The sequence below is a fragment of the Panthera leo genome, chromosome B3 (assembly GCF_018350215.1).
Source record: "Panthera leo isolate Ple1 chromosome B3, P.leo_Ple1_pat1.1, whole genome shotgun sequence".
NCBI classification, from domain to species: Eukaryota; Metazoa; Chordata; class Mammalia; order Carnivora; family Felidae; genus Panthera; species Panthera leo.
Window position 1 is genome coordinate 5,525,992 of NC_056684.1, and position 15,492 is coordinate 5,541,483.

At 56.0% G+C, this 15,492-nt stretch overlaps 1 protein-coding gene across 3 annotated transcripts in view; it reads right to left on the reverse strand.

The window, feature by feature from the left end:
* SEMA4B (semaphorin 4B) overlaps window positions 1-15,492 on the reverse strand; it is a 39,747-nt gene that overhangs the window by 7,831 nt on the left and 16,424 nt on the right. For all 3 annotated transcript variants that reach the window (XM_042940981.1, XM_042940980.1, XM_042940979.1), the window contains 4 exons: window positions 3,367-3,530; window positions 3,142-3,204; window positions 792-890; window positions 79-190 (listed from right to left, as the gene is read on the reverse strand). In XM_042940981.1, coding sequence (XP_042796915.1) covers window positions 79-190; window positions 792-890; window positions 3,142-3,204; window positions 3,367-3,530 — 438 coding nt within the window. The remainder of the gene's footprint in view (window positions 1-78; window positions 191-791; window positions 891-3,141; window positions 3,205-3,366; window positions 3,531-15,492) is intronic.

Sequence of the window (15,492 nt, forward strand, 5' to 3'; positions counted from 1 at the left end):
CACCCCCCCACCTCCCCGCCCCGCCCCGCACATGGAGCCTCAGTGAGCCCATCCTGCCACTCTGCTCCCAACACTCACCAACCACCAGGGCCGTAGACTTGAAATTGGGGTCAAAGGGACATCGGCCCTTGCCATCTTCCAGGAGGATGTTCCCCGCCTCGTCCTGTGCCAGAGTGAAGTTCTCCACACTCTGCGGGGAAGCAGACAGGAGAGCTCAGGGGCTCACCAAGGAGCCCGCGGGCCTGGAGGGAAAGGAGGGAGGTGTGCCCCACAAGGCAGCTCTGTGGGGGGAGAGGCGGGAGGCAGACCATCCTCATCTCTGCACCGGGGGCACAGTGCTGGCACCGCCTGGCAGTGGCCCTGTGTGGTGGGCCCTACCGGCCCCAGGGGCCACAGAGGAGACTAGACGGGACTCGAAGGGGCAGCAATGCGATTCACACCCAGGCGTGTCTGACTCCCGTGCTGCAACCCGCTGCCTCAAAGTGCCGCCGTCTGCCACAGGCGGGTGAAAAGCAGAAACGCAAGAGTGTGTGCGAGGGGGGGTGCGCGAGGTGGGCTCCGGAGCTGAGTGAGGGCGGGGCAGCTAGAGGAAGCAAGGGGTGGTGTCCTGGGTCGGCCAGGGTGCTCACAGGCGCCCCTCCTTCCCCCTGCAGGCCAACCCGGCCACCAGATGGGGGCGGGGCCTCAGGGCTCTCAGAGCCCACTGTTCCCTAGAAGCTCGGCCCTGGGTCCTGCCCTTGACGACGGATCGGTGCTGGAGAACGGCTCCTGGCGCGGAGGGGGACACTCACGATGTAGGTGCACACGGGGCTGAAGGCTGCTGTGCCGCAGGTGAACAGGTGGCTGCTGTTGAGCGGAAGGAGGATCTTGACGTAGTTTTGACAGTCGCGCTGGGGGAGGGGGGAGGGGGGAGGAGGGAGGAGGTTGGCAGGCCCAAGCATGCCACCAGGGGGCACCGCCAGGCCCTCACCACCAGTTGGTGGGGGCGGGGGCGTGGTGGGTAAAGCCTCTGCTCTCTGGTGCGCCTCAAGTCCCAGAGCAAAAGAGAACCCAGCGGCCTCCCAGGGCAGGGTAGACTGAGGACCACGGACAGTGTGCACTGGAGGGGAACCCAGGGGCTCCACTAGATCTGTGTTCCGGAAACTTCTCTCCAGCCTGAGAGCGAAGGCACGGGATCCCTCCCTCTTGCGCTGTCTTGTTCCCTGAGGGTCTTCTTTGGAACCTCGGGGAAAACCTCTGGTCCTCCCCACCACCTCGTGAGGAAGCCACAGCCCAGAGCAGGACCCTGGACCCCAGACTCATGGATCGCCTCTGTAAGGGTGTCTGACGGGTGTCTCCGACCAAGCATCCTGTCGTGCCCCCAAAACTTCCTCCTCTCAGACCTCTCCCCCTCAGCTGTTCAGGCTCCAAAGCTCACGGCCGTCAGCCCCAACTCATCCCTCACACCTCCCATTTCCCCACCAGGAAATCCTGGTGGGTCCATCTTCAAAATACATCCAAAATTTGACCATTTTTCACTCCCTTTACTGGTACCACCCCGGTCTGGTCTCCCTCCCTCTGCCGCTGCCCCGAGGAGACCACTCTCCACCATGGCAGCCAGAGGGACTCTTCCTTTTTTTTTTTAAAGTTTATTTACTTTGAGAGAGAGGGAGAGAGAGCAGGGGAGGGGCACAGGAAGGGAGAGAGAGTCCCAAGCAGGCTCTGCACTGACCATGCGGAGCGTGACACGGGGTTCGGTCCCATGAACCGTGAGATCATGACCTGAGCCGAAACCAAGAGTCGGATGCTTAACCAACTGAGCCGCTCAGGTGCCCCCAGAGCAACCCTTTCAAAACAGATGCCACCATGTCACTCCCCTGCCCAGCCCTTTGGTGGCTCCCCAAACACCTCGCTCAGAGTAAGTCCAGTCCTGCCCCTTCTCCAGGAATCCCACAGCTAACTCCCTCAGCACTGTCCAGTCCTGATGCAAATGTCCCTTTCTTAATGAGCTGTGGCCTGACTACCTGTTCAAGCGGCTCAGTTTTGCCTGTTGTTCTTTCTTCTTTTTCACTGTTACACTGCCAGTGTCTAAAAGTACTTGGGCACAGGGGCGCCTGGGTGGTTCAGTCTGTTAAACGTCCGACTCTTGATTTCGGCTCAGGTTGTGATCAGTTCGCGAGTTCGAGTCCCACATCGGGCTCTGTGCTGACAGCACGGGACCCGATTCTGATTCTCTCTCTCTCCCTCTCTCTCTCTGCCACTCCCCGGCTCATGCTCACTCTTTCTCGAAATAAATAAATAAATTTAAACAAGAAAAAAAGGGGGGGGGCCACCGGCGTGGCTCAGTCGGCTGAGCATCCGACTTGGGCCCAGGTCATGATCTTGCCATTCTCCAGTTTGAGCCCCGTGTGGGGCTCTGTGCTGACAGCTCAGAGCCTGGAGCCTGCTTCGGATTCTGTGTCTCCCTCTCTCTCTCTCTCCCTCAAAAATAAAAATAAACATTAAAAAAACTTTTTTTTTGAACAAAAAAAAGTACTCGGGCATGGACCAAGTGCTTAATAAGTAAACGTTTGTCAAATAAAAGAAGTCACGGGCAGTCAGGACTTGAACTTGTGTCTGAACTCCACTCTGGTGCTCTCTCCCCTTCACCTTAGCCACCCTCTGCTGCACGCAGGGTAGGGAGGTCTCTGGGAATAGTGGGGAACCCTCCAGGAGAACTCCCAGGCTGGACCACACCCCATACGCAGTGGTCCGGCCAAAACCCCACCAGGATCTGTCAGCTCTGCTCCATCACACCACCTGTGGGGGGACAGGACTCCCACCCCACCCAATCGTTGCTCTTGCTGGAAGCTGACATTTATTTGGCACCGATTAGGTGCCAGGTGCCTCGTATGTATCAGCTCGCTGAATCCTCACAGCAAGACCTGAGATAGGTAGGCATCACTAGCCCCACTTTACAGGTGGAGACACTAAGGCTCAGAGAGGCAAATCTCCTCATTCAAGGTCACAGAGATAACAAGGACAGGGCCAAACCCAGGTGCGGCCACCTCGGAAGCCTACGCTCTTTCTATCGCAGCGGCTCCCACATCCTCCCTCCGTGCCGGGTCCAGGGCACCTCTCCAGCCTTCCTTCAGCCCAGGTGGCCTCCAGGTACAAGCTCACCTGTGGGTCCTTGCCCTTGAAGCTGCACTGCTGTTTCCTGTCTGCATCTGCGCTCCACAGCAGCTGCGGGAAGAAAGAAGGGGAGTGTGGGAGGGGGAGTGGAGGATGTACGTGCCCACCACCCCCCCACCCGTCTGCATCGTCTTCACACCCAGAGGGTCAGTTTTTCTGTTTTCCCCTCTGCCATCCTCTGCCCAGCCTGGCCAGCCCCCGGCATCATCTCACCTCCTGGTACTCCCCGCCTGGCAGGAAGCTGGAACTACTGTTGAGAGCAAAGAGAGCCTCTCGGGCACCCACGTACAGAGTCCTGCCATCCCTGCTCAGCAGAAGGGCTGTGTAGTTGGAAATGTTTTCAGCTTCAAATCTGAGGAATGGTCGCTTTTCAGAGCCTGGGAGAGGAAGACAGACATAAACCTGGGGGCCACACCTCCCACGAGAAACCTCTTCTGCCAACCTCTAGGACGGGCCGATCTGACGGTGAGTGAGCAAGGCAGCGCACGGCAAGGGGCTGGGGACAGGGGGTCAGGCTTAAGGGGGAACAGCATTCCTGGACTCTCCAACATCATGTAAGAAACAAAGGCACGGAGATGAATGTAAAAGAACATTTATCATGGCACCGTCCCTATGAATGAAAAATTGGAAACAACCTAAGTGTCCAACCACAGGGGACTAGATGAAAACACATCACTATTAATACTCCACTCAATGGAGTATTATGCAGCTGGGGAAAAAAATGATGTAGTGTTAGAAACACCAGGAAAACAAGCAAACAGAAGCATACAAGAAAGTCATGGTCAGATATGAAGCAAACGAAGATAGAGCACGTAACAGAACAAAAGAGAGGGAAGGAGGTTGAACACCCGCCTTTGAGTGGCATCAGACCCAAGGAGAAGGATCTACAGGGCACAGCCCACCCCTACCCCTGCAGCGAACCTGCCCCCTGCCCCTGCAGCGAGCCTCATTTAAAACGGCAGAGGCAGGCAAACACGGGGCACCGGTCTTGACCTCTTTGCTCCCACTCAGTCACTCGTGGAAGATTCGGGATTTTAAATAGAATGTAAATTGTCACTGACCCTGACCCCGGGAACTTGAGTGAACAACAGACACGCGGTGATGCTGGCTGCCAGGGGAGTTAAGGGAAAAGTGGAGTCTCTATCTTCTGAGAGCAAAGAGGGCCGCAAGATAATGCCAGTGGTTAATGCAACAAGAAACTGAGGCTCAAGTATACAATTTTTCGGGGCGCCTGGGTGGCTTAGTCGGTTGAGTGTCTGACTTTGGCTCAGGTCATGATCTCGTGGCTCATGAGTTCAAGCCCCCACGTGGGGGCTCTGTGCAGACAGCTCCAGAGCCTGGAGCCTGCTTCGGATTCTGTCTCTGTCTCTCTCTGCACCTCCCCCACTCATGCACTGTCTGTCCGTCTCTCAAATATAAAAAACATTAAACAATTTTTTAATATAAAATTTTTCTTTAAGTTTATTTTATTACTTTTTTAGTAACCTCTACCCCCAATGTGGGGCTCGAACTCACGGCCCTGAGATCAAGAGCCGACTGAGCCAGCCGGACACCCCGAGGTATGATATTTTAAATTACAGAAGTAACCCGATACGGGGGTAGAAACACAGAGGAGGTGGAGAAGGGTAATGGGATAGAGAAGGCCTTATTTTTCTCAGCAGCCAATCAGTAAATTAGACAAGCCAAGAAATAGTGGTGTAAGGCACTTCACCACGTGGAGGAAACCACTGTATTAACAAAGGTCTAAATGACGAAAAGGTGTCCCTTTCTCCAGGCCTGGGGCTGGGGAGGACAGAGGCATCTGCTGCTTTTCACGGTAAGTTCTTCCCATACTTAAAAACAAATTATGTGCACATGTCCTGGATATAAACTTTAACTCTTTTTCATTGTTATAAAGTATGCAACACAAGGAAAGATTCTAATGATCTCCCACCAAGTGAAGATGAAGGTTATAGAACAGTATGCCTAGTTAGATCCTATTTTTTTTTTTTGTGGGAAAAATATAAACCGAAAAAAAAAAAAAATCCAGAAGGATGAACCACACAGGGTGCTGAAAACTGGTATCCCTGGTGGGAGTATAGGTAATTTTCTTCTCCTTTTTCCTTCTCATTTTTTTGGATTCTACAACAAGCTGGCTCCTCTTGTGTAATGGGAAAGAAATAGAAGAAGAAAAAGAAAGAAACACACATACCTATCCAACCAGGGTACCGTTTGTACTTTGAGTGATTCATGGATTTGAAGAGAAATTATTCTAAAAATTCTAAGCAGCTGATAAGAAAAGAAAAACAGGCAGAACTCAGCCACCCTGCCCAAGCTCAGGTATCTCCTAACTGACCAGTCGGTTATGACCACGCACGCAAATATCGTCTCGTGAAGCTGAGGAAGCAAAAAATGCAACATGCCAACAAAGCAGTTGTGAAGATGGCTTCACGTGCTTTCACGTGGTGAGTGTTTTTACATACCCCCGGCCTGGCTCCACAAAGGGCAAGAAAATAAAGAAAAGGACACAGTGAAACAGAAACACTGAAATCAGGAGTAGGGAGAACACACACATCTGAAGAAAACATCTAAGCCAGAAAGTAAGGGCGCAGTCACATAAGCAGGTCCCGAGAGATCTTCACAACAGCTACTAGGGATGGGGTGCCCATTTAAGGCTGAGCCTCCTGGTGGCCAGGAAGAAAAGGGAAATGAAGTTACCTTGTTCTCACTATCCAAGAGGAGGTACACATAGCAGCCTTTCTGGAGAAACTAAGCTTTTTGCCTCACCACTAACGCTAAAGGAAACCCTCAGGTGGGACGTTCCAGCAAAGCTCATGGGACATGGGATGGACAGCAGCCCGCCAGCAAACAGGATGACGGAGTTCCCAAGGCTGCTCCTCACAATGGCTCCTGGTGAGGGAAGGTGATGACACAAGGTGGCCAGTGCAGGAACGTGTGTGGCTCTGCAGCTAGAGTCTTGTCATACAGCAGAGTCTAAACTGGGGCGGTACTGGGAATTCATGGGGTAAGTCCTGCCTCACGTCTGGTGTCCAAACTGGCACTGAGACCGGAGGACAGCTATGGTCCGGAGAGGTCAGGGCCTCTCTTTGAACTCTTAAGTCCAGAATCGCCTGAGACTCTAGGTTTTTTGCCTCAAACGCCCAACTCCTCATCACTTACCAGCACTCTACACACTGGGAGACCCAAAGAAAGTTTCTAGTCCTAATCCCCCAGTTCTCCCAACCGTGAAATTTCCAAACGCAACAGGGTCCAATCATGTGGCTTGTATTGTGCAGTGATGAGCCTTTAGGAGCCTGACATTTCCACGCTCTGCTCCTAGGAAGTCACGCCGGTAAAGGGACCCCTCCCACTGGCCAGCAGAGGTCTGCTCCCACTCCCGGGAGGGTGCAAAGTCGCCCAGGTCTGACCTCCAGGTCCAGGCCTGCCCCAGAGGTGCTGCCGCCGCTGACCTGGGATGGCCTGAGAACGTGCATTTACGAATTGACTCCCAAAGACCACGAAGGATACCACATAAGTCCCCTGTCAGGAGGCACAGGCGGCCTGACCTTTAGCGGTCCCCTACATTTCATGGGGATAACAAAGAAAATACAGCCCCCAGCGGTCTCACGAGGAGTCAGAGAGTCAAGGGCAAACATCTTCCACATCCCCTTCATGGTTTTCTGAAAGCAAGGGCTGGCTCAAATTTGCCAACGCTTATCTGCCCTCCCAGGAGGCCCGTTTCCCGCGGGCGGGGCCTGGAAGTCTAGGCAGGAGGTTGTGCTCGGAATCTGTCCAGAAACAGAAACACCAAAGGTCAGAGATAAGGTTGCCGTCCAGGTGGCAGCTCGGCCCCGCTCCGGCCTGGAAGGGAGAGGAAATCTGCCAAGGGTCACGTAGACAGAGCGCAGCCAGGTTGGAAGGACAGCCAGGGCGCCAGCTGCTCAAGGACCCGCCGGGCTGCACCTCCAGTCATGTGGGGAACACGGTCATGGAAATGGCAGACAGAAAATGCCTTGACGTGTGGGTGAGGGGCCCCCTATACTATCCATTCCCCTTCTGGGCATTCTCCTCCTTCGTCCCCCGCCCTGAGCCTCTCACACTCAAAGCCATGGCGTCCTGAAGGCCTTGCTTTCTGACGACCTCCCACTTGCCCTGTGGACTTCGCCAGGGCTAGTCAGTGGGGCTGCCTCCCCAACTGGGAGCCTCGACGAGACAGAGATGAAGAGGACAGACTCAGGGGCGCCTGGGTGTCTCAGTCAGTTAAGCGCCCAACTTCGGCTCAGGTCATGATCTCACGGTTTGTGGTTTTAAGCCCCACGTCAGGCCCTGTACTTACAGCTCGGAGCCTGGAGTCTGCTTCCGATTCTGGGTCTCCCTCTCTCTGCCCCTCCCCTGCTTGTGCTCTTTCTCTCTCTCTTGAAAATAAATAAAACGCTGGGGGGCCGGTTATATTATTAAGGCCAGATTCTCGCCACAAATAGTGTAGTTTTAGCTACAGACTAAAGTCTGCTCTAGTATTAGTAAGGGATATTATTTTAATTTAGGAAAAAAAATTAAAAAGAGAAAAATAAATAAATAAAACATTTCTGGGGCGCCTGGGTGGCTCAGTCGGTTGGGCGGCCGACTTCGGCTCAGGTCATGATCTCGCGGTCCGTGAGTTCGAGCCCCGCGTCGGGCTCTGGGCTGACAGCTCGGGGCCTGGAGCCTGTTTCAGATTCTGTGTCTCCCTCTCTCTGACCCTCCCCCGTTCACGCTCTGTCTCTCTCTGTCTCAAAAATAAATAAACATTAAAAAAAAAAAAAAAAAAAAAAAAAAAAACATTTCTGGGGCGCCTGGGCGGCTCAGTCAGTTGAGCGTCCGACTTCGGCTCAGGTCACGATCTCACGGTTCGTGGGTTTGAGCCCCACGTCGGGCTCTGTGCTGACAGCTCAGAGCCTGGAGCCTCCTTCGGATTCTGTGTCTCCCTCTCTCTCTGCCCCTCCCCCGCTCACACTCTGTCGCTCTCAAAAATAAAGAAAAAAAATTTTTTTTAATTGAAAAAAGAAAAAAAAAAAAAAGAGTACAGACTCAGGACTCAGAGACCTGGGTGCCAATACTGCCCCTGTCACATAGGAGCCACCTGCCACCAGGACAAGCCACTTAACGTCTTGGAGCCTCACTTTCCTTATCTGGAAAATGGGGATAATAACCCCTCTCCTCATAGGGTTGTTACAAAAAGAAATGAGACCGTGTGTGTAAATAACAGACATAATAACCCACATCTACCGAGAGCTTTACTCAGAACAGCCCTGCACACGTTAGCTGAGTGCTGGCATGGCGTCTGGCACGCGATCAACACCTGAGTGGGTCAAAACCAGAATCCAAAAGCCCTGCAGGAAAATCCAGCCCAGCAAGAGCTGCCAGAGGAGCAGGGCTGTTTGGAAGAGTTGGGCCTCCCTCGTCCTCGAGGGTAAAAACAACTCACACGGGGTGGTTTCTAACCTAGGTCTGTCGCGGTCACTTGGGGGTCTCACCAGGGACCAAGGGCTCTGTAAGCGGACCGGTGTACGTGTTGCATGCATGAGCTGGTTCCCGCCCAGGTGCCTGGGGTCACCTCCAGAGTCACCGCACAGACGTCTGTCTGTGTGGGCCCTGCCTGGGCTTGCCTGTGTGCATGTGTGTGTGCGTGTGTCTGCGCACCCGACCACAAGGCTTGTCCGTGCTTGTGTGTTCGCTCCGGGCTGCTTTTGGTGTAGAGGTGACTGGCAGGGTGTTTGTGTTCTCCTTTCCCTGGAAGCCTTAACCATACCTCAGGGTCAGCCTTAGCTTCCAGGCTGCTCTCTGTGTGGCAAAGAGAGTGTCCCGTGTGCTCTCCTCGGCCGCCTGTGCTGCTCAGACATCCTCTGCGTCCTCTACCCAGCGGGTTAGCACAGGACGGAGAAAGCTGGGCTGCCTGAGGCTGCGGCCGGTCTCCCTGGACGGGGTGAAACCTCTCCATCCACCCCGGGCAGGCCCGAGCTGGTGGCTTCTCCAGGACCCCGGGAAGGTAGGATGCTGGAGAGGGCACGCTGGACGGGGCCTGAGGGAACTACCTGCAGGGCCCCGCTCCCCTACCCCTGGGGCCCTCAGCAGGAAGTGATGCTGGAACGACTCAGCCCCCAGCCTCAGCTAGAGTTTCTTCCCTTCCCTGTGACTCAGCCGGAAGCCTGGAGCTCTCTGAGGTGAGACGGGAACAGGGTTCGGCCCCGTCCCCACCTCCCCACCCAGTCCAGCCAGCGAGCTGCAGCAAGGCCATGACTCAGAGCACCACCCTGTCTTTCTCTCCACGGTGGCTCCTGGCACCACAGCTGACGCTGACCTGGCCCTAACATCCTGCCCTCCACAGGCCCCGGCAGGATCAGGCCAGGGGACACCAGCTTCTCTGCAGAGTCAAGAGCCGGGAAGGCGCCCCCCCACCCCCAGTGCAGGGAGGTGGCTGGCTGCCCCTCAGCTCGAGTCACAAAGTCCCCAGAAAGGGGTCCGGGCCCCGGGCAAGTCTCCGAGAGCCTCCTAAGAGGCTCTGCTGGAGCATCTCCTCCCCAAGACGTCACACTGGACCCTTGGACCCGGTTCCAGTTGTACCCGCGGGGGCACCACCCCTAGGGCGGGAGCGCTGACTCTGCAGCAAACTGGGGCACGTCCAACGCCCTGGAAGCACATCCTCCCTCCCTCCCTCCACACCGCCCGGTGCTGTGCCAGGGCTGCCTGATGGACTGGAAATGGAGGGCCCAACCACTGTCACCAGGCCAGTGCCAGGGCAGAGTCCCCAACCAGGGAAGGATTCCTCTCAGCAGGGGAAGAGGCGTTGTGTGCCAAAAGTTCTCCCCATGCTGAGGAACTAAGAAAGAGGTAAGAAGTCAAGGGAACCCAGCCTAGAAGCATCCCATGTCCCTGGGGCAGGCACTTAGGGAAGCCCACTTCCCAGATGGCCACTGCTGTGGCTTCAAGCGAGTAAGCCAAGAGCTCCTGCCAGAATCACCAGGTGGCCCCTAGCCCCTCACAGTCGACCCCCACCCCCCACCCCGCACCCTCCTTGGACCCATCTAGCCACCAGAGCCCTCACCCAGGACCTGTCTGAGCTGCCATCACCTGGGGAGCCTGACCTCCGCCAGGACCAAGGTCAGCTCCTCCAGGCCTGGGCTCAGGGACTGGCTCTTCTGGAACACCCCTCTCTCCTGACTGCTCCAGGGTCCGCCTTCCTCCTTCTGAAGAAGCTGGGACCACCAGGTATAGACAGCCTCAATCTCCCACTGCCGCCCCATCTCCTCAGAGGCCAAGTCCTGTGTCATCAACCTCTCTGCCTCTCAGAAAGCAGATTTTTTTCCTTCAATATCCCTTCTAAAAATCTTTGTGCCTCCCTCCTCCCTGTCGCGGCCAAACTCCTGAAGGGAAGAGCCACCCAGTGCTCACCTCCCACTCACCCCTTGACTGGGAGCCAGGCCTCAACCAGCTCCACGCTCGCCAGCGCCCGGTCATCACCTCACTGCCAAACCTCAGACACTGAGGGGGCACGGCCTCCGCAGCCCCCCGGCCTCACGGAGGTCCCCTGTTTCCCTGGTGTCAGCCACACCGGCCTCAAGGGTCACTTCCTGTCTCCCTCACACTCCTTCTGGGCGTCCAAGAGCTAATTTCCTGGAGCACCTACTAAGCATTTCAGATGGATCAGTGCATGAGATCCTGGCAAGGCTGTTGTGACGTCGGTCTCACCACCTGTGGCTTTCAGATGAGGGTTACAAGTGAGGTGACTGGCCCGCGGTCAGCCGGTCACAAAGAGTGTGGAGCTGGGATTTGAACCTGGGCTAGCAGCTCTAGCGTTTGTGTTCTTAACCTCCCTTCAGCCCCTCCAGGGTTTCCTCTTGAATGTTCCTGTTCCCTGGGGTCTGCCCTTGGCCTCTAGGTCACACACCCACACCCATCGCTTCAACAACCCGGACGCTGGCAACCCCCAAATCTCTCCACCCAGGGCAGATCTTCCTCCAACACGCCGGAGCCCGCTGTGTGGGAGCCCCGCCGTGGGCACCGTCCACCACTGCCCCCTTCCAGACGCACACTTGGGCCTGGCGTCTTGTATCTCTGTGGGCATCACTCACCCAGGGGAAACCCGGGCAGGTTCCTTCCTCCCTCTCCCATGGACATCTGATCCATAATGAAATCCTGCCCATTTTGACTCCTCAATATTTTCCAAATCTATCCCCCTTATGATCCTTGCTCCCATGGTCCTGGACCAGGCCACCACCCTTTCCCACCCAGGACACAGCAGCCCAGCCTCCACGCTGCAGCCAGAGGTCTCTCTGGGAACTGTCACTGTCCCGTATAAAACCCTCAGCTGTGCCCCACTGTCCAAGCCCCTAATCACCAGCCCTCACCACGTCTCCTTCCCCTGCTGCAACTCAAGGTCCTGTGTCTCCTCTCTCAGCCAGCCCCACCGCCTGGAATGCCCTTCCTTCTCACCAACTCCTTCTCTTCCTGTGAGACTCAGCCGGGTTTCACCTCCTCCGGGAGGCCTTCCTGAATCCCCCGCTGGGCGAGAGCCCCTTCTCTGTGCCCATCATTTCCTCTTCCCACCTCTCAAGGCTCCACCGGTCACATCGTTTGCCGATGGGCTTTCTGTGCCGGTCTCCTCCACCAAGTTGAGAGCTTCCCGAGGCTCAGGACGGTCTTAGTCATATTTGTATCATCTGTCCAGGCAGGTAAGGCCCAAGCTGCTCAATGAACATGCGACTGAACGAATGACTGACAGAATGCTAAGATCCGATTCAGGGTACTCTGGTCCAGGGAAAGGCCCTAGATTCAAAGAGGGCAGCCTAGAGGTCCTGAAGCCTCTCGCTCACAGGAGTGCTGCCTGCAAAGCACTTGCCCCTGGCTCTGCCCCCTCCCCAAAGCACTGACCACTCAGTCCTGCAAGCTCAGGGCCCGGACAGAAGTGTGGCGGCTGAAAAGTGCCACAGGGAGACAAGAGAGAGGTCACAAGGGCTGCATAGGGAGCCTCGATGCCCACGTGGGAGCTCTGACTTTCATCACTGACCAGCTGTGCCATCCGAACAGGGACCCGCCGTCTCTGACAGGGAGCCCTCACCGCGGCTGCTGCAAAGACCACATAAATGCAGCACGAAGAAGTGCCAAGCCCTGCTCCCAGGTTAGGGGGTCACAGTCGGGACTGACCCTACCCGTGCCCCCAGCTCTTCCTACTGTCTTCCCTCCTCCCCACCCCTGCTCTGACTAAACACCCAGCACTCTGGCCACTTCAGACGCCCACTGATGCAGGAAAGAGGGGACGAGGGCAGGTGGGGCTGCAGCCGCCTGGAGGCAGGAGTCCCTCTGACCAGGTGACTCCAGCTCAGCCCCGGGTGCATTTCGCTAACTGGAATGCGGGCCCAGCCTTGCCAGATCTTCAGAAGAGCTGGAAAATTGAATTTTTACTTAAAATGTCCTGAGCTTTAAAGATCAGCAACTAATTAAAATTTCCTACAACACTTGGAGGCCAAAGAAAATCTATCTCCAGGCTGGCTCTGGCCTGCTGCCCCCCGCCCCCCACCAGTTTGCAAACCTGTGTCTCAGATGTTTGCCCCCCACCGTCTCCTGCACACAACATTCCTGGCCAGGTGTGCTAAGCAGGCTGTACTTGCAACTGTGGCCACGCCGTCAGGGGCTCAGCCCGGCCCCTTGCTCCCATCCAGGGAGTGACCTCAATATATCTCTTTACCAGATGGAAACACATAACCTATCAATTATTCCAGGGCTGAGCCTGGGCCATTCTGCTGCTTTTGTACACTTCACAACTGAAGTACGAGGCGCTGTTCTAATGGAGAGAATGTGGTTCTCGAGTCAGAGAGCTGTGGCCCAAGGCTTGACCCCAAACCTTTCTAGATGCATGACCCTGACGACGTGAGTTGGCTTCTCCAGGCCTCAATCCCCTCATACGTGCAAGATGGAACATTACCACCCCAGAGCCCGGCACACAGCGGGTGCTCTGTCCTGGGAGCGTTCATCAGAGGATGAACAAGGCAGGCCAAGAAAGAGGGGGGCTCATTTGGCCCCTGTTCAAGAGTTATGATAACATGAGGGGTTTCTGTCTACCACCCCCACTGAAAAGCCCTCACCACGGGCCACCAACCTCTCCGGACCCTACTAAATGTCAAAATGGTCTTTTCAGAGGACCCATGAGTCAGACCAGAGAGATCCCATGGAGAACAGGTCAGATTCCAGGGGGGCAGAGCCACATGCCTTGGACAAAATACTTCACCTCTCGGAACCTCAGCTGTCTTATGTTATAAATAGGGATAACATCACCTATTGTGTAGGTGACACAAGAAAACTAAAAGCCCGGTGCCCACAGTAGCTCTATACTTATTACCTTACCTTCCACCTTCTTCTAGGCACTAAACTCTGCAGCATACACACGAGGACGCCAGCTGTGCCACCTGAGGGTGGGGGGTGGTCCTGCCCCATCCTGTGGAGATGGTCACATAGGAGTGGCAGCTAGAAAATGACCAGGGAGACTGCACAGGGCAAGGCAGAGAAAACGCTTGCCTGTGGCTTTGAGAATGGCTGGAGATGGAGCGGAGCCTTTATGGGACCTCGGGCGTCTGTCCCAAGACAGCTACCACAGTGTAAGCCACGCTCCACCCTGGACAGAGGGGGGCCCGGCCGGGAGGACAGAATGCAAGGAGGAGGGGTGGGGAGGGCTGGGGAGGGTCCGGAAGAAGCTCCTCTACCCACCAACCCCAGGGAGGGCCCCATCAGAGGCCTCTCGGCCAATCCTGAGATCCTGGGCACCCATGGCGGTGTGGGGGTCGGGCCACGGCCTCTAAGAAGGGGACAAAGGAAAAGAGTGATGGACTACCTAACCCGAGTCCAGCCTTTTCTCCAGGCTCCGCGTCATCCTGCCTCCCTTGTGTGGAGGATGAACGTGCAGGTGTCTCCAGATGTGCCCCCAAAGTTGTGCAAGCTTAGAGTTTTGCTGGGCTGGCATACAGGCATTGCAACACTCTGCTGAATGTGGGTTATGCACAGGGCAGCGTGGAAGCGGTGACGGGCAGGGGGCAGGGAAAGGTGCGGTCCGGCCCCAGGCAGGGGAGGTGCTTGGGGCAAAGAAGAATTTCAAAGAGCTGAACCAAGACACTTGAAAAGTGCACCCAATTCAGCAGGAACCCCCCCTCCCCGGCCCCACACCGGAGGGTAGGATCTACACTATCCCAACCCCTGGCGAGGATCTGCGTGTAGGCCGAGCTCGGGGTCAACCAAATTGATGCAAATAACCTCACCAAGCAAGGCAGGCAGGGAATTTCCACCAGAGAAGAGAGGCCGCTACCTTCTTACCGGGGACACAGCACGTGCCAGGCACGGCGCCAAGCGCTTTCCACACGTTATTTCACGGAATCCTCCCAGAGCCCCGTGAGGAGGGTCCTGCCGTTACTCCCAGCCTGCCCCAGGTGGTGCAGCGAGGAGGCAGGCCAGGCTTCAAGGCCGGGCCATAAGCGCCCATAGTTGCAGCTCTTTCCACTTGGCTCTGAAGGGCCATGAACACGCCAGGCCGCAGGCCACAGCTGAAGACAAACGCTCATGTGGAGCTGAGGCCACATCGAGGAGGGAGGCCGGTAACCGGCTGGCAGGACTCTGATAGCAGCCTGCACCGGGGGCTTCTCGGGGCGGCCATATCCCTGGGGGTCCGCTCCAGGGTCAGAGGGCAAACGACTGATCTGTGCCAATGCCCAGTTCCTCAGCTCAATGGCGTTTTGTTGAGCGCCGTCTGCAGGCCTGTGGCCTTATTTATTTCCAATCTGGTTTGGAAACACTGTGTCCAGAGCTTTCCAGACAGGCACTTCTGGGGCAGGAGGAAATTAATAACTCCTTTTAATTGCCCAAAGAAGGGAACTCAATAAGACTCGTGTGAGCCAAAGGAGAAGGTTTGCTTTGTTCCTTTCCACATGGCCAGGCTGCACTGGCCTTGCAGCTCACACACCGGGGCCATCATTTCCACTCAGCATCTCTCCTCTTCCGAGCCTTCGGTCTTGGAACTCCAAACCGCAGTTTCCAGCGCAAGAGAACCAAAATTCCACACCCTCCTCTGAAGCATTCCTTCCACAGAGACAAGTAACTTCCTCTTAAGGCCTCTCTGCTCGTCCAGCTGGCCCTGGAGCCCCCGGTCCTCCTCCCCCTCCCGACCACTGGATGAGACCACAAATGGGGGATCCCCTCCTTGACAGTCCCAGGAATCCGCTGTAGATCAACAGTAACGAGGGTTCCGTCATCAACTGGATGCTCCACTTCTAGAGATTTTGTTCCGAACCACAGACATAGCCCACCGTCTCTAGGCATCTGGGCCCTCGGGAGCTTGGGTGG